Source organism: Lissotriton vulgaris, chromosome 3_1 (assembly GCF_964263255.1).
Source record: "Lissotriton vulgaris chromosome 3_1, aLisVul1.2, whole genome shotgun sequence".
In the NCBI taxonomy this organism is placed as follows: Eukaryota; Metazoa; Chordata; class Amphibia; order Caudata; family Salamandridae; genus Lissotriton; species Lissotriton vulgaris.
The window spans coordinates 1,221,784,910-1,221,804,519 of NC_141689.1; the positions used below are offsets into that span (position 1 = coordinate 1,221,784,910).

General features: G+C 44.5%; 1 protein-coding gene across 1 annotated transcript in view; it reads right to left on the reverse strand.

Moving 5' to 3' along the window:
- LOC147727675 (uncharacterized) overlaps positions 1 to 19,610 on the reverse strand; it is a 382,784-nt gene that overhangs the window by 254,705 nt on the left and 108,469 nt on the right. The window contains exon 3 of the mRNA XM_086963156.1: positions 13,398 to 14,752. Within this exon, the coding sequence (XP_086819282.1) occupies positions 13,398 to 14,536 (1,139 nt within the window). The 5' untranslated portion in view covers positions 14,537 to 14,752. The remainder of the gene's footprint in view (positions 1 to 13,397; positions 14,753 to 19,610) is intronic.

Consider the following 19,610-nt stretch of genomic DNA (forward strand, 5'->3'; position numbering starts at 1 on the left):
GGTGCTCCTCCCTATTCTAGGGGCACCTCCAAGCTGAAATACATGTTCAAAAAGCCCTTGCAGGGCATTATTGGGCACTCCTTCAAAGGAGCAGTTAATAATAAAGGTGTGGCTGCTGCCACTCATTTATTATTCCTTGTGGTGCCCTGGTGCCCACCCAGAAGACCTCTCTTTATATTTATTAGGGGTAGCAGCCTCCCTTCCCCCAGGAGCTTATGTGGAAGCCTTGGGTCCCACCTGGGGCACCCATAGAACACTATGCAGGGGCTGCAAGGGGAGCCCCAGGTCCCCCGCACCCCCGCCGGCTCCCCATGTACCCATAATGAGTGCTGTGCAAGCCGGCATTGTGTCTGCCCGGCGGGAGCAGCCGTTTATGCCTATTTCTGCCAGGTAAGAGCATTCTGAGTTTCCATGTCCACAAGCAGGAAGGGAAACTGTGATCTGGTGGTGAGCTCCCCAGGACACCACAGTAGAGCTGGTTATGGGACTGCCCCTTTTTCTCGGCCTGCGTTTGCTAGCTTGACACTTTCAATGCACAAACTAGGTAAAAAAGAGCAGCTTTTTAAAAATGGTTTGTGAACATTCTCCAAACTGTGCCAAAGTTATGAGCAAAACAAACAGGCCTTTCCAATGAAGACACTGACCTAAATATAGCTACCCAGTGGCAACCGCTGCTGGGTGTGTGCGTGTGTGTTTATATATTATTTTTATTTTTATTTTATGGCTGTGACCCCCTAAGCCCTTATTTTTTTCATATTCATTTTTGGGGGCATTATCCCACAATCCCTCCTTTTCTATTCCACCAACCTCCCTTTACCTCCACCTTCCTCGGAACCCTAAGAACCCTTTACCTCTCTTTACCTCTACCCACCCCTGAACCCTAAAAAACCTTTATCACTTTACTTCTACTCTCTCCTGAATCATAAAAACCCTTTACGTCTCTCTACCTCTACCCATCTCTGAAGCCTAAAAAACTCTAACCTACTTTAGCTCTAATCTCCCCTGTGCCCTAAAAATCCCTTACCTCACATTGCCTCTACCCACCCCTAAACCTACCACTTCACCTTACTTTACCTCTACCCTCCCTTACCCTTAACCATTCCTAAACCCTTACCCATCCTGTAACGCTCAATCTTTTTTTATGACATACTAAAATATCAAAAAGGGACCTGCGTGGCACTTACCTGCCTTGCAACATCTGGCAGAGTAAAGACTGCGGGGCAAAGACTGCATACCAGAATGATTGCTGCATGAGGCAAGTGAGGGGTTAATTAGTTATAAGCAGACATAGGGGTTAGGAAAAGCCAGCCACCAGCACAGTGCAGTAAACAAATTCACACAGTAGGCAAGAAAGAAGGATCTGAGAGTAGATGACGGCCAAACTCAGCAGAAAAGGTACCAACAGCAGACCTATTGAGAGCTATGCCTAAATCAAGGGAAATGCTAGAGGTAAGCATTAATTCTGCTGGACCTGTATTGGCTCTAATCAGACAGGACATGAAGAAGATGGAAGAAAGAGTCAAGAACGTGAACAAAGAAGTCTCCAGTAAAAAATATGTAAAAAAATTGTTACATAAAAAAGAAAAGAAGAGCAAGGACCGACAATCAAGGGTGGAAAATGTGAAAGGACTGTCTCTAAATAACATTAAAGAGGCTGGTGTTACCGACACTGAAAAAAAGAACATAGGGGCCGATTCACAGAACTAACTTAAGACAAAATCCTAAACTTACTACCATTTTGGTATTCACAGAAGGCACTTACTCATTTCGGTATTCACAGAAGATAGGAGTCCTAACTTTAGGACTCCTAAATGCCTTCTGTGAATACCGAAAGTCTTAAAGTTGGGATTTTTCTCAGTTTGGTAGTAGTAAAGTTAGGACTCTTAACTTTAGGACTCATGAATGCCTTCTATAAATACCGAAAGTCTTAAAATTAAGATTTTTTTCAACTTTACTACTACTAAACTGAGAAAAATCCTAATTTTAAGACTTTCAGTATTCCCAGAAGGCATTTAAAAGTCCTAAAGTTAGGAGTCCTAACTTTACTACTCCTTAACTGAGAAAATCCTAACTTTAGGACTTTCGGTATTCACAGAAGGCATTTAGGAGTCCTAAAGTTAGGACTCCTAACTTCTGTGAATACCGAAATGAGTAAGTGTCTTCTGTGAATACCAAAATGGGTAAGTGCCTTCTGTGAATACAAAAATGGTAGTAAGTTTAGGATTTTGTCTTAAGTTAGTTCTGTGAATCGGGCCCATAGACACTTCTTAGATGTCTCAGTTGTGAGAAGTTATCCCTCTGACAGGGAAAACACCTTCACCAGATTAGAGTCTAGTACTATTGAACAGATGAACAGAATTTTCTTATAGAGGACAATGGAGGATATGGTGTAGTTCAAGGAGAATCCCAGATTCTTTCGGTTCATGCAAGTCAACCCTAGGGTGTACTCTGCCTCCTTTTTTGAAGTTACTTGGATAAGACAATGATCCAGACAGGGGTACCAGTGCTGATGCTACAGAAACTGTGACACGGGTGCCAGGGTCTTGCTAAATAGAGAACAGAAGTACTGAAACCAACCGGCTACGATGTGCTGGTATTACTGTTATGAACCAATACCATGCGTACTTTACACTGCCAAGAAGACAATAATAGTCAGCCACTGTTTTAGAATACTACAAGAACCCAAGTCAGCATCTTGAATTTCAGGAGTATAACAAACTAATTTATATCACACATATCTAAAAGGGAGGAGCCCTCCTTCCTCTTTCTTTCAAGCAGGTAGTGACATTCGTATCTCTTTCCGCTTTATAGAGGACTAGCAGCCCATCCCGACGTTGTCCGGGTATGAATTGCTGCCGGACAGTAGTATATTGTTTTGTAGGATTTCGTTTTGATAGCATTTCTCATCTGTAACATGCCTGTGAAACGCTCTGATTCACAGTGCACTGCTGATGCACTTAAGAGTGTGCGTTCAGTAGTGTGTGAACTCCTGTTTCCCTACTTTATTTTTCCTTGCAATATTATATAGCGCGAACTCGACAACATGGCATGAGCACAATTTACATTACAGAAGAACACATTCATTTGTGGTAGGTTCGGGGAGACAAAGCGATTTGCCTGGAATCACAGGTTGTTGAGCTGATGCTGATATTCAAATGTAGCTCCCCAGCTCTAAAGTTCGCATTTCTAGAACTTGTGGCGGGAGGTGTGTCTAAAAGTGTATGTCGGTGCTGGCCATAGTGGTGCCGGTAGCGTTGAGGGAAGTGACAACCTAAGCCGCAGATTGGGGCCTAACTTGTGTGAGAGAAAAGGACTCGGACTACCATTATGGGCCGAAGACCTCGAGCGGTCTCGCGCCCGTTCATTTATCCCTGAGGGCAGTCCCGCCCCCCGAGTGCATGCGTGCTTGCATGCGTGTATGGACGGGCCGGGTGGCTCCGTCAGTACATCCCTCAAAACTCATGGATCAAACAGTCCAACCTAGGGAGATTCAGAAGTGGTGCCGAGACCCCACTCATAGTCTTTTAGTCTCTGATTGGGAGTTGGTTTAGGTTGGAGGTTATACTTCTGGCACCGTGGCCTCTCAACTGGTCCCTCTTCTCCAGACTGGCTTGGTGGACTTCCAGTCTCTTCAGGGGGGTTGTCTCTGTGAATGTTTTGTTCTGTTTCAGGCCTCAGTAAGGGTTCCTCTCTTGTGCTCTGAGTTGTTGGTATCTCGTTATTCCTTCTGTCCCAGTCTTCGCACTCTGTTTCTTCCGACTTCTGCTGGGTAGTACCCCCTTCTCTGGGTACACGCTTGAACCATGACACATTTCTTGTTACTGCTCTCGTGCCACGGGTCGCAGATATCATCGTTCCTTGTACATTCACGATTTCCCATATTTCAGGTTCGTAAACCGTTTGATACTTCCAGTTAGGATACCTGTTTTTGAGAATTACTTTGTCGCCGACCAGCAAGACCTTGGCTTTGCTCTTCGGGCCCGACTGGCTCTTTCAATGGTGCGTCGTCTCCTCTCTTGAGTGGCGTGTTGGTCATGGACTGGTGGACGCCACAAGGGGCCGGTTGGCACGCAGTCTCTTTGTACCCTTCGGAACATCAGATGCGCTGGGGCGCACTTTGTGGTGCAATGAGGCGTTTGCCTGTAAACTCCCAGGAACTTAGACAGGCACTCTTCTGCCCCTTCCCCTTTTTCTACTCCAATCTGCATGGCTTTGTTCATTGTTCGCATGAACCTTTCGACCTCACCATTTGCCTGAGGCCACTGCGGGGTGATTCTTCTGTGCCGGATGCCTCTGGCTGCCAGGAAAGTTTGGAAGTCCTTGCCCTGAAAAGGTGGGCCTTTGTCTGACCGTATTTCATCTGGGAGACCCATCATTGCAAATATTTTCTCCAGCGCCACCTTAACATGCATGAAAGCGGTGGAGGGTACCACCTCTACCACTGGGAAACGCGAATGGGAATCAATTGCCACTAGGGTGTTCCGTCCATCTGGGAAAGAACCAAAGTCAATGCTCAATTTGGACCACGGAACGTGGCATGGTTCTTCAGTGATGATTGGATGTGGTACGGGGTCTTGACTCGTAATGGTGCATGAGTGGCAGTAGCGAACTTCCTCTTCCACAGCAGAGTCGAGGCCGGGAAACCACACCGTGGTACGCAAACGCGCTTTTGTTTTAGAAGCTCCTTGGTGGCCTTGATGGGCAAGCCGTACGACTTCTTTCTGGAGGCTTGGCGGGATCATGATGGCTGCGCCTCGGAGAACTACACCATGGGGTCCTATGCTTAATTCACTTTGAGCCCTCCAGATCTGTTACCGGAATGTCTTTTCTGCAGTCGTGAGTGCGCTAGCCCCATCAAGGAAGTGTTTCCAGCTGCGGTTCATCAATGTTGTTTTTACCCGACTGAGACATTCATCTCCCTCCGTGGCTTTCCCAATATCTTCCAGCGTGAGGGTGGCTGGGCACGCCTCTTGTGTTATCATTCTGACGAATTCCTCGACCTCCTCTATTCCTTCCCTGTCCTGCATTTGGGACATGGTACTTGGGTGGCGTGACAGGAAATCCGCCGGGTTGTCTGCTCCGGGGCGGTAAATTACTTCAAATTGATATGTTTGTAGCTGAACAGCCCACTGTTCTATGCCCGGCGGTGCAAGTCTCATCGTTCCGGCGAAAAGTGGCACTAGTGGTTTGTGATCTGTTACAACTTTAAAGGCATGGCCATATAAATACAAATGGAAATGCTGGCATGCCCATTTAATGGCCAGAGCCTCCCTTTCGATCTGGGCATACCTCATTTCTGTTGGGGTCAGAGCTCGACTTGCGTAAGCAGTGGGCACCCACTCGTGTGCTTCTGTCTCTTGCATAAGTACGGCCCCAAGTCCTACTGGGCTCGCATCCACGACAACTTCTGTGCGTCGATGAGGTCTAAAGTAGGCCATGATCTTGTCGTTGATCAACGCAACTTTGACGGCCATAAATGCCTCGTCTTCTTTCGCCGTCCACGTCCATGGATGCCCTGTCTTGGTCAGTACGCGCAAAGGCTCCGAAAGGGACGCCAAATTTGGAATCAAGCGACCACAATAATTGGCCATTCCAAGAAAACTTCTGACCTCTGTTGCTGAAGTTGGTTTCGGTGCGGTTCTTATTGCCTCCGCTTTCTTTGGATCGACCTGCAGTCCGTCCCTCAAAAAGATATATCCAAAGAACTCTACCGATTCTTGGTAGAAAGAGCATGCAGCTCGATGGAGTGTGAGCCCATGATCGGCTAGGCGTTTCAAAGTGGCCCGGAGGTGGACGTGGTGCTCCTCGAGTGTTTTGGAGAAGATTAAGATATCGTCACTTAGGTTTATGACACCTGGCAGCCCAGAAAGTGTTTCTTTTATGGCATTCTGAAAGATTTCTGCAACGGAGGATAAGCTAAAACTCAAGCGTTTGTAGCGTCGGAGCCCGACATGCGTTGAAAATGTGGTAATATTGTGGCTGTCGGGATGCAGCTCAAGCTGGTGGTAGCCTGCATTAAGGTCCAACTTTGAAAACGACCGAGCCCCATTTAAGTCTGCTATAATGTCATCCATTGTGGGCGTCAGATGTCTCTCTCTCTTGACTGCCTTGTTTGGAAGGCGCATGTCTACACATAGTCGTATAGCGCCAGGTTGCTTTGCTTTGGCAAGAGGGCAGACCCAAGGCGTTGGGCCTGATACTTTTTCTATGACGCCGAGTTTTTCAAGTTTCTGCAACTCTTCTTCCACCTGCGGCCGCAAGTGAAGTGGCACCCTCCTGTGCCTTAGCGCTGTTGGTCCCACCGTGTGGTCTATATGTAGTTTGAAAGTCTTTCCTTTTAGGCATCCGAGCCCTTTGAATAGCGTGGGAAAATCTCTCAACAGCATGTCAGCGTGGAGTTTATGCACCTGATTTGCAAAAATCACCAATTGGAGGTCTTCTGCCGTGTGGCAGCTGAGTAAAGTTCTGCGTTTCCCACCAGTCACATGGAACTTTGTCCTCACTTCTTGGCCATTGCAGGCCACCGCTACCTCCATAACTCCACACAGGGGAAGTGGTTCATCGCTATCATATGTGTAGATTTTGGCCTTTGACAGCGCAAGAGGTGGACTCGGAGAAAGCTTTTCATACTAAATGCTGTCCATCACATTCACAGATGCTCCTGTGTCAATCAATGATTGAATTGGAGATCCAGCTATGCTGATTTCGCACATCGGCGGTGGTCATCTTCTGGAACCTTCTGTTCCTACAAATGAAACGAAGGAAACTTCATCATCGTCATCTTCCAGGTGGAAAACGGACCGTGATGAGTCACTGCAGGGTCCTGGATCTTCGAGTGACAATTGACGTATAGCTTGGGTTGTGCCTCTCACATTTGTCCCTGGTCTGCGTTGGCCACTACTATGGCATACAACGTTTTTTTTAAAATAAAAAATAATAATAATTCCTTGTGAAGGGTTCACCTTGGCGCCAGGCAAGCACGGAGATAATCATTGCCGCAGTGGTCAGATCGGTGGATAGGTGTAGTTGACTACACACCCGCAGCAACTCTCCTCACGCCGCTTGCTCGAGCGCCGGGGCGCGAGTTTAATAGGCGTGAGACCGGCACAGCTGTTCGTTTTTTTTTTTCTTGGGCGAGGCATGGGAGATCCCGCCCTCCATCGCCAACATGTGGTGCCGGTAGCTTTGAGGGGAGTGGCAACCTAAGCCGCAGATTGGGGCCTAACTTGTGTGAGAGAAAAGACACGCAGACTCTGACTACCGTTATGGGCCGAAGACCTCGAGCGGTCTTGCGCCCGTTTATTTATCCCTGAGGACGGTCCTGCCCCCAGAGTGCGTGCGTGCTTGAATGTGTGTATGGACGGGCCAGGTGGCTCCGTCAGTACAGCCATCAATGAGAGAGACCTGTGCATTTTTCAAATGGGTGGTGAAAAAATATGAGTATGTTGCTGGAGATGAGGGCCGCCGTGCCACCAATGTACTTACCGGGGGAGAGTAAACACCCATTATTCTGCAACTTTCTTTCCGCATAGCATCACTCCGCATACTTTCATAAGAAAGTACCATGACTCCGCAATGCTGTTATAACGCATAGCATTACATTTTATATGCTTTCACCACGCATACATTTACAACGAAATTCGTTGTAAATGCATGAATGGTAAAAACATGTTTTTTTTAAATATTTGGATACGGTAAGTATGTGTATAGGGGTATATGTTTTGGGGTACTGAGGTATATGTTTTGGGGTGTTTGGGTATTTTAAGGGTTCAGATATAGTTTTGGCTTATGGGGCACAGGGGTAGTTTTAGGGTTTAGGAATAGGTATGAGTTTTGGGGTACAGGGGTATTTTTAGGGTTAAGGGCTAGGTTTGGGTTTTGGGGTATAGGGGTCTTTTTAGGGTTCAGGATAGGTTTGGGTTTTGGGGTACAGGGGTATTTTAAGGGTTCAGGGCTAGGTTTGGGTTTCGGGGTACAGGGATATTTTATGGGTTCAGGGCTAGGTTTGGGTTTTGGGGTACAGGGGTATTTAAGGGTTCAGGGGTAGGTTTGGGTTTTGGGGTACAGGGTTATTTTTAGAGTTCAGGGCTAGGTTTGGGTTTTGGGGTACAGGGGTATTTTTAGGGTTCAGGGGTAGGTTTGGGTTTTGGGGTACAGGGGTATTTTAGGGTTCAGGGGTAGGTTTGGGTTATGGGGTACTGTGGTATTTTTAGGGTTCAGGGCTAGGTTTGGGCTTTGGGGTACAGGGTATATTTATAGGGTCAAGATGGGTTAGTGTTTAAGGGTGTTGGGGTATTTTAAGAAGTAAGGGTGGGTTATGATTATGGGGTGCAGGGGTATTTAAAGGGAGCAGGGTGGGATTAGCACACGATATGAGACATGGCATGAAGGGCGGAACGTACCACACGCCCCAAGCATTTGTCAAGCCCCCAGCACACACCCACAGCACAACGCAGACACGCCCACAAGGGACTACTTTGCTGGCACAGTTCTTTTACCTTTTAAATGTATATCGTGGGTGTCTGCATAGCGTATGTCCTTCTGCTGCAACTGCCCTTTCCAACGCTGTATTGGGTGTTGTGATTGTTGCTGTGGTTCCTGAGATTACCCGCCTCAAAGGTTTGGGCTCTCTATTTATTATATTAGTATGGATATGGATGAGACCAACTTTTTTTCTATTTAAATGAGAAGCTTCTCAACAGTGTACTAAAGTTATTCGACTGCTGATCGGGGCAAAGGTCACTTGAATCGGTGTCACTATGGGAATATTAGAGCACAACCATTCTTCAAAACTGAGAGGACCTCTGTATCAGTGGTTATTGGACACTGGTGACCACAATAGAGAAGGTCTGGTCCCATATTGGCATGGAACCAAGGCAGAATGTGGGTCCCTGAGTAAGTAAATATAACTATGAAAGTCATATTTACATTGTGTTCTGCTTTCACATCACCACCATTTATATGGACAACATGTACATAGTCATTTAACATTAAGGGCTAGGGTCAACGGTTTAAGTTTCGGTTAGGGGTTGGGGAAACTGCTGTAATTATGGATTGGGGTAGGGTAAGGAGATGTTGTTATGCTTAGGGCAAGGCACAGAAGTCAGGGCAGGCCCCTCTGATGTAAAGGCATTGATAACATAGGGCCAGATGTAGGACACCAAATACCGGTCGGTAACGGCCGATTTCGGCCGTTACCAACCGGTATTTGGTGTTTGATATGTAGGGGGCCTAAAATTTACTGATTCTGTAAATTTACCGATTTGGTAAAATACTGAATCAGTAAATTTACCGAAAAGGTAAATCTAGATGTAGGTGGCACTGAAAACAGTGCCACAGGCCCTTAAGAATTCGTTATGTACCACGAAATAATATTTTGTGGTAAATAACGAATTCCGGTGTACATGCACATCTGTGCATGTACACCTGTGCCATGTGGCACACATACATGCCCTAAGGGCATGTATGTGTGTCACATGGCACACAAGCCAGAATCAGGGGTACAACAAGGTGTCAAAGTGACACCCTGTCCCCCTTGACAATTCGGCAATTTTACCAAATCGGTATTTACCGATTCGGTAATTGACATTGATTCCTATGGGCCTCAAGGCCCATAGGAATCAATGGCAATTACCGAATCGGTAAATATCGATTCGGTAATTACCGAATCATACCGATTTGGTAAAAATTACCAAATTATTTCCTACATCTCATTTACCGAATCTAGAATACCGAATCGGTAAAATTCGATATTCTGGAGTCGGTAAATGAGATTTACCTACATCGGGCCCATAATGACATAGATGTAGTGGTAAACCATATGCCAAGTATAAATTGACTATGTAATGGTAAGATGCTGTGTAACATACCAGTGTGGAGGATGACGATGTAGTAGTCAATACAGTGAAATAGAGTCCCCTGCACCATCTTGGTCAAAAAACTTAATGACTCCACAGGTTCCAACCTCCTCAGCCAATAAAAAACAGGAAATGTGTCATTTGGGTTCACAGGATTCATGAAGAGGTGGGGACTGGAATGTGCAGATGGTATCTGCTGTATTCACCTTTTCCTCAAAGATTTTGAAACTGCTGAGGCATGCTATTGGATTTACAACCACAACCCAACATTAAGCAAGGTTTGCATGAGCCACATAATTGAGTTTATGGTTACCGCTCTATTGACCATCTAAACAGGAAGATGCTCTTTATGCACAGTGTTGTAGCATATGTCAGTGGTTCGGGCTGTACTCATGTGTAAAATCCCTATGGGAAATTGCATGGGGAAAACACATTTTGTGACCCCCCTTTTTTCTCGGCCCCTGCTTGAGGAATCACCCCCAAACTTTCCAGACCGCAGCTAAAGAGACTGGCACACTAGTTTTGAAAATTACATGACATTTTGTCAAACAGTGCCAAAGTTATTAGCAAAACAATAAATGCTTTTCCTATGGAAACTAGATCCTAACTCTAACTACCTATTGGCAAATTATATATATTTTAGCAACACTCAAAGATGACGTGCATTTACATTCAAGAGCGCTGTGACACTGCAGCTTTAGTAACATATGGCCTGCCAAAGGAAGACTCAACAAAGTTAGTGTGTAAAACATCATTGTGAGCCTCTGGCAAAGTCCAATTAAAACCTCATATAAAGCAGGAAAACTCAGCATACACTTATTTTCAGTTTTGCCACTCAGAAGGTGTTTTGCAGGAAGATTTTGGGCAAACTTGAAGATCATAAATGCCCGATCACATTGGCACGCAGGATTTAGAAAACATATTAGTACTATTGACCAAGTGTTTAGATGTTCAACCAACTATTGGAAGACAGTTGTTCTCCAGAAATCTCACCTATATGTAGACTTAAAATCTACCTTTGATCTAGTCTCTCGGAGCAAGCTGTGGCAGGTATTGAACCAAAAATGGGGGTTTCCAAGCCCTGCTAAACATTCTAATCCGACTACATTAAGATACTTATGTGCAAGTACTCTGGGGCAGCAAGGCGAGTTATCTAACTGTATAGGGATCCAAAATGGGGTATGGCAAGGATGTGTGCTTGCCCATACCCTCTTTACTCTTAACTTAAATGATGTGGTAGCTCAGTTAGAGGACTGTAAAAATGACACTCCAAAGATCGATGGCCGAAAGACTCCTTCACTCTTATTTGCTTGCGGATGACACCTTGTTGGTGTCTAAAACACCGGTCGGCCTCCGGACATTGATAAACCAAGCCAAAACTAAATTTATGTCCATTAGCCCCCACAAATTATTCAAAGTATACACTAAACTGGGCGGCAACAGTCTGAAAAGGGTGTTTGACTTTGACTATCTGGGAATTACATCAACATCGAATATGTGCTGGAGCCCCCAAGGTCAAAATAAGTAGCCTGAATCATTTGCCAACAAGCCTAAGGGGTGTAGAGGCTATATATAACTCTACAAAAGCAAGACAGGTATCTCCAGCCCTAACTGTTTATCATGCCAAGGCAGTAGGTAGTGTCCTATATGCGGCTGAGTTGTGGGGATTTTCCAGGCTATGTTGGAAACTGACAAAAACTACTTTTAAGATCCTTGCTGGGCTTGCCTAAGAGTACTCCTTTGCTTCCCTTGCTGTGAGATACAGGTACAAAATCTATCACGAGGAAGGCCAAATTAAGACCGGCGGAGATAGAAGCATACCCCGGCCCTCGGAGATTAATATAGTGCTTTTAAGAAAATAGCAGGTCAAGATAAGGACATGAAAATAAAGTGGCTATTTAATATTAAGGAAACCTTGTCACAACTAGGTCTTGATGAACACTGGAAATGTGGGGCGCATCAGAAACCCCTATCTAGGGACTGTATCAAAGATGCATTTTGGGCTCATAATTGGGGGTGGGAAGTGTGTAATAAAAATCAAGGGACTCTTAACTCAGATGTTATCGATTTTAAAAACTATGGTAGGTATGAACATTTTCTTGATTCTATTATGGTCCCAACTGCCAAACAGCTGCACATTAAGTTCAGCCATGGTACTCTCCCTTTTGATTATTTTGTTCAAAATGGAAATCTAGTTCCGATTTGAATAATGCATGTCCAGTTTGCTTACAGGCAGAGAAAACCATACTACATATCTTATTCTTTTGCCCAGGATATGAGCGTCCAAGGAAGAAATGTATTTCACCCATTTGCAGACAACTTGGAATCAGACAAAGCTATGTGACGCTTAGATTGTTGTGCTCCGAAACAAAAGAATCGATTGTCTGTGGCATAGCTACATTTTTGCACTGGAGTTCGACCACAACAGCAAAAAAAACGTGGCTAATTTTACTGGCCTGCTTTTTCCTTTATCCCTTTTGGTAGTGGTGGATTACTTAGACATGTCATGGGGGAGTCTTCGCTTTATATGTACATAGATTTGTCTCCATTAATAGGTAAACCGAAGCTGGGATGCTTTGCACTTTAGTCTAGATCGATAGTCTTTAAACCTATGCACTTTAGTGGTGTTGAATCATTTTTATGACTTATTTATCTTATTTAATTTTATTTGTTATAAGATTTGCCTTAGGGAAATGGAGGATTTTCATTAATCCTGTAGGCCCTAAAGACAGTCGTATGGCCTTTCAATCTCACTTTTAAGATATATGTTTGCACAATGATGGCAGCTAAGGATTTCTTTTAAGAGTGTCTCTTTTTTGTTTTATGTTGGTGGCAGTGATTTATTATTTGTTTTTAACTTTGTGTGATTATAGTTTCCTTCAATGAATTAGCTATTTTGCACACTGAACAAACGCTTTTGCGAACTCATCTTCAAATTTTATGTAAGTCTTTGACAGTTTTGCCAATCCTCTATGTGAAAACCGCTCATTTATTGAGCAATGTTTCGTCTTAATGTTTTATTTGATTTTGCAATTTGTTTTTTGTTGTGACCTCTTTCGTGCACCCTTATGGTTATTTAAACGGAATAAAGTCATACTTACTTACATACTTATTTTCAATGGTTAATTTGTAAAAGAATAAATTCTGGTACTCAATTTTTTGGTCAGAACACAAAGGCTTGGTAGTCTTAATCCCACCTCATGCCTCAATTATCTACCACCATACATTCCCTGCCGCTTTTTTCACTCTTGTAGGGTCTTTTTACTCCCCGCTTTCTTTCTTTGTAATAGTTTTCCCGTCGTACTCTTCTTTCTTCCAACACCCCTCCCTCCCATGTGTTTTTCCCTCTCTTGTTCTCAGTCAAAGTCTAATGTGGAAAAATAAGTGCTGGTCCCAAAAATGAGTGTCAGTGGACCAATTCCGCAACCACCAACTGAAATTAGGCACTGCTCATTTTCCAAAGCACCGTGACGCTACACCTTCAGTTACAAATTATATTTTGCTTAGATCTCTGCGTCATTTTTGTAAACTATTTCTTACCTGTAGTTGAATTGTGTTTCACAGTAACTACACTGCAGAAGACTAAGTCCAGGATCATCTTGGTGAAGGAGATAGTCTGTGTATGTTAGTAATAACTCACACCTATCACATCTATGTATCGCCTCATTGGGTTCACCATCTTCATCACCATCGCTTCTTCTTTCGTCTTCCAGTCTAGCTTCACTTGGGGCACTTTTGGGACCTCCTTTTCTGCTGTATATCCTGAGATCATTGAGTGTTGTAGGGGATTGGATCAAATTGGCCAAAGAATCAAAGCTTTGCGGGGCAACACATATCTTGCTGTCCTCATAGAGAACAATGTCATCATCTTCCTCTGCTCCTTCGCTTGTGGTATCAGGGCTTTCGACAGAGATCACATGATTGGAATAGCTTGAGCTCAGATGAGATGCATTCTTGTTTTCTCCAGAGGAACCCACTCGGCCTGTTCTTTCACGCTGTGGAAGAGATTTATTTAGAAAAAATACTGAGTTTTTGTCCTCAAAGGCCTCTTTAACATGAGTGACTCTTTTACACAGTATGGAATTGTTTTTCATTTGGGAGACAGAGTCATACTTTTGTCTAGCCTCACTGAAAGCCAACACAGTGCTATTTCGAAAGTTCTCAGGTAAATTGCACTTCATCTTGAGATCTTCAGACATATCCACAGCGCTATCGTGTACCACTGCTGGATCATCTTGTGAGCTGCTAATCTCTTCTTTTAAAGCCTGGTGGTTTCCAGGCGTGGCGATGGCACTGCTGACCTGCAAGTTGTGTGGAAGACTCACCTGCAAAGACTGAGCGGCTTGCAGAAAGTCACGAACATGGCAGGTAGGCATCTTATATGTGTAGATAAACTCCAGCAAGTGGCTAAAGCCTTCCAAATAGACGTTATCCAGCACTAGGAACTGCTGCTGCTCATTCCGGCTGAGGGCTGCATAGAAGTAGCCACTGCAGGCAGAGAGCACATTTTTGTGAGCAAGGAATATTTTCCCCTCCACCATAACTGACACATCACAGAACAGGCCCATGGACTTCTGCTCATTCAGCTTCTGGAGAACAGCCCAGCCATGGGCTGCCGGTGAATGGGAAGGGAAATCCATAGTCTTTTCAAAACGGCCAGGGACAAGCACCAACCACATCTAAAACTCCAACAGGCCTTTCACTTTTCACACCATCATTTCTAAATCCTCAATTAGTTTGCTCTCTTTGCTAGATCCTCAAGTTGTCAGATTAATGAACTTCAAGTGAGGAACTCATATTCCAGGCTGTTGAAACTTTACAAGGCAGAAACATCTGGGAAAGCTTCACCATCACTTGGAGTTCGGTGTAGAGTAGGTCTCTTTATATGATATGTTCTGTAAAAGAACAGCAAGAAGGAAAGGTGAACTAAAGTATATTTCTTGTCCAACAGCTGCAGCAACACACTATTTTGTAAAAGATATAACACTATATACATTACACATTCCCTCCACAGGCAAGTTCAATAGTTTGTTCTGACACACCTAAAATAACTATGTCAATAAAATATATCTTCTATTCTCCCTGCCACGAGATTTAACTTACAAGCCTCAGTCATTCTCTTTGGGGATGGGCAAGCAATGTTCAACTGAAAATATAGACAAACCATTTTCACTTGTTTACTTTTTTGCAGAGTTCCGCATAACATAAGAGCAAACAATATGTGAAAATAGATTTCGAATTATTACCTTTTTGGTTGAAACACTGTACGTAGTGGCTAGATGTACAAAGGGATTTTCAGGTCACAAACCCTCTGATTTGGTGAAAAAAACTGTATTTGCAACTACATATGTAGAAAACCCATGTTGCCATTCTGGAGTTTTTTCGAATGGCAAAATGGGTTTAGAAAATTTACTGAATCACAACTTGGAAGTGGGATGTTTTAGGTATTCCTTCCAAAATGTAAATCGGTATCTTATGACTCAATGGTAACTGTAACTATGGTTGCAAACCATTGATCAGATAAGGCCTCCCAAACTGGTGTGGTAAATGATTCACAAAGGGAAAAATGTTCTCTGGATTAGTTCCACTTTGGTAATCATGGTGTCAGCTTCCAGGGTGAAGCGGTGGTTCTAAAGACCACTGCCAACTTTGACATAAGTTTTTGAAAATGGAAAGTGTTTTATAAAAAAAAAAAGGAATCCTGTTTCTTCTAAGGAAATTGGGTGCTTAAAAAAAGGGTTTTAATTTCGAAATGGAATAGCATGGATGGTGGTCTGCTGTCCCTTGCAGACCACAATCACTGTCATTACACTCAATAGTTGGAGGTTTGGCGTTCTACAGTCGTGGATGGCGAACACCTGACAGAGGAGCTCCAGCCCCCAGATGGTGCATTTACCTACTATGTTGCGCCAAACCGGGACGCGGGTTGGAGAGCGGCTGGGGGGCCATCGTTCTCGCCACAGTGAGCTGTAAAGACGGCAGGGGTCATTGCGACCCATTACTAAGGCAGCCTCCATTGGATGGGCCCAGGACTAGGAGGCTGGCGTTAACGGCTCACGTCAGTCATGGCATCAACAGCTCATAATAATTACTGTGCCTCCGTCAGTCGAGGCTTCCACGTCCCATCTTAATTACCATGTCTCCACCAGTCGTGGCGTCAACGACCCATATTCATTTCTGTGCCTGTGGTCGATGCTGTGTGCACTAATCTGGGCTGTTGTTGCGTGTGAGGCTCCCTGCTTCTCATAAAGTCACCAGGCATCCTATGCTGGTAGCTGATGGAAATGGCTCATCATAAGAAGTAAATCAACAAGCTTTTACACTCAATTTCTTGTCTGGATGACACTCTTCCAATGCAATTCTGTTCTTTGTATGCCACCAATGATACATTGTCCCTCTGGAGCTGGCTGGCTTGCATGCAGACTAAGAGTGCATCAGTCTTAGAGGACATATTAGAATTTATCATTAAGACAAATCAAATTGTCCTGCTTTAGTACTGAGCCCTCTTGCATCTGTTGAAGAACTGTTCCAGGAAACCTTGACAGGAGGTCCAAAGCAGGTTGTGCAAATAAACCCAGTCCATATACAGTCATTTGCTGCACGACCACTTTACCACTGTTTCAGTTAGATGCATTTCTCAAGCAAATCGGTACTTGTTTGTACTTCCTGTCCTCATTTACCCCAACCAGAATAGATATGCTCCAGGACGCAATACGTCTAATAATATTATGCGACTCTTCCATGTGATGAATCAGGCCTTGCAGCGATACCCACAGGTAGCATGCCTTATACTGGACCTTGAGAAAGCCTTTGATTCTTCATCTTGGGAGAAACCTCTTCAAGGTTCTATGGGCAGCAGGCCAGGATGAACGCTTGCTGACCTACACAAAGCTGTTGTACACAAACCCGTCATTTAGGGTGAGCATTGGTTGCTTGATTTAGCCCCCCTTTCCAATAGGTCATAGAATGCATTAGGGCTGGCCTCTCTCCCCTATCCTATTTACAATTGCCATGGATCAGCTGGCTCATCGCCTTCGCTTGAAGGGCCAGCAGTGGGGTATCCCTCTTGATGGAATCACACACGCTGTGTCACTCTATGCGAATGACTTGTTACATATCCAAGACGGGTCAGCAGACATGTCCGCAATATCATCTACTTTTGCGGACTTTGGGGATGCAGCTGGCCTCCAAGTGAACAATGGCTATTGCTGGTGGCACTCTGATCATTATGGGAAGCACTGGACGAAGCACCGCCTACCTATGTGGTGATACACACTCTATACCTCGTGTGGGGGAGGTCGGCATCTCATCAAATGGCTTCACATCTATTAAGGAACATGCAGACATATCTTTAGTTCACCTCTGCCGCCTCTGGGAGGAGGACTTAATAAGACCTCCTCTCAACACCAAGTGGTCCGGAGCCCTGGAGTCTCCTAAGACTGTTTCGAGAAGTCTCATTTAAAAAATATTCAACATATGATCCTTCACAGCCAATTTCACTTGTCCTAGATGTTTTACCCAGGTTGCTGACTTCTGGCACCTGCTCTGGTCCTGCCTTAATAAAGCAAGTCTGTGTCATGCAGTACATGCTTCATTGAGCACAGTCACAGAACTCACCACATAATATTCATGGGAGGCTACTGCCTTAGGTATTTTCCACAGACAAAACAATCACAGGGTACAGGTGCAATCCGCCAATCTCACCCTCCTGTTGGCCAAGCGTCTACTAACCATGCATTGGAGGGCCCATCACCCCCCGCCTCTCTCCCTATGGCCTAATGCATTACTTTGCAATGATTCAGGAGGAGGCCAGTCATAAATGCCGGCGCCCTACTGTTACGCATAGGACACTATGCTTATGCAGTTAAAGGATCTGGATGAAGAGAATCCACCCCCACTCGTGTTAAATTTGTAGTCCTCAGGTCCTCGACTACTATCCCTGTCCATCACAATACACCGAAGTTCACACCCGGTCCATGAACGCCCCCCCTCCCCCCCACCCCCCAAATTCTGTTTCGCGTCATTACACTATTATCGCTCGTGCACCCCCTAGTTCCTTTTTTCAAGTTTTGTAACCCAACCCTATTATTCATTTCTTTCATATACTGTAATTGAAATGTGTCTAAAGATTGCTACCTGTTTCTTATCTGCTATAATTGCTAATGTCTATATAAGAATGCCACCTCATCATGCTATCTCTGCAATTGTCTACTGTTGGAGAAAAAAACCAATAAAAATGGTTTCATCTTCAGGAGGTTGCAACTTGTGGCTTGCCTAATCAATAATATTTAGGCAGGTCATTTTATTTTGCAAAGCAACCTACTGGCACAGTAAACGTGCTGAATTATCAAGGACTTTTTGCAAACAGTATGTTAGTACAGCTGGCCCAGAGCACTGAAAATAATAAACGCAAGCTTATCTAATCCTACCTTATGTCTAACACCAACCAAAAATTGATGACAGATCACTCATCAGCTCACAAATAAATTGATATCAGTAGACAAGGCATGAGAAATTGCACGAGTTTCATTCTTAAATACGAATACTGAAATAAATCGATGGAAATAAAACAAGCCCTTAATCTCCTTCCTCCAGCAAGCAGCACAGAAACCTGGAATCAAAAAAAGTCTGCAAAATTTCCATCAGGGATTATTGTAAATTAATGCAGCGTACACAAACACTGAATAAGATCTTAGTATTATCGTATCATGTGTATGAAAATAAAACTACCGCCAAACGGCGATCTAGAGCAACTCTCACTGGGGTGGAAGGGCACAGGTATTAAGGTGCTTGAAGAGCTTATCTTAACTGGATATAATATCCAAGTGCCCAAAGGCGCCTCCTATCTCATTTTCCGGCTGTATTTACAACCATAAAAAAAAGATTTATTTGTGCATAAAGGCCTGAAGCACTCCCACTATCCTCTTTCCAGATTTTTTCGGTGCATTCAGACAGTATTTAATTTTGTAAAAAGAACACTAATGATAATAAATAAAGTGTGGGGAGCAGGGCCCAAGGACTTTCTTAGGAGCTCGCAGTCCAAGTTGCAGAGCCGAATGCCAGGATGCCAAATACTAAGGCTACCAAGTCTTGATTCCACCTTGTGCCTCGTTCTTCTACCATCCTCCCAGGGGCAGAACTGCCAGTGGTGCAGCTGGTGCAATGCACCGGGGCACAGATGTAGGAAGGGGTCCAGGCTGTTCTGCACCAGCTGATGTTATTTCAGAGGCTGCGTTTTGTGTGTTTTTTTGCCACAGTGCATGCCAGGGGCTTGGCTATGTTTCAAAAGGAGAGGTTACATAGGGAGTAGAGGACAAGGGAAAAATAAAGAAGAGAGAGGAAAGGGATGAGAAAAAAGGAGAGGGGAAAAGAACGGGGGAAAGGGCATATAAAGGTGACAGAATGGGAGAAGGAAATAAGGTTGAGAGAAAAGGATGAGCAAAGTGGGCAAGGGAAAATGAAGAGAATGGAATCAGAAATAAGGAGAGAAGAAGAGGATGAGTGCGAGACAGAAGAGGGGGAAGCGGGAGACCGAGGAAGGCGATAAAGAGAAAAGCGTTACACAGACGGAGTAGACCATAGTAGAGTGGGGTGGAGATAGGGAGGCGAGAAGGAAAGACGATTCGAATGAGGAAATTGGAGATCCATAAATGCCATTTGTGTTGCATGTGCAGTCACGGCAGAGTCCAGAGGTGTGATGGGTGAGCTGCACCTCATTAATAGCAGTATTTTAATACCAGCTGGGGGACCGAG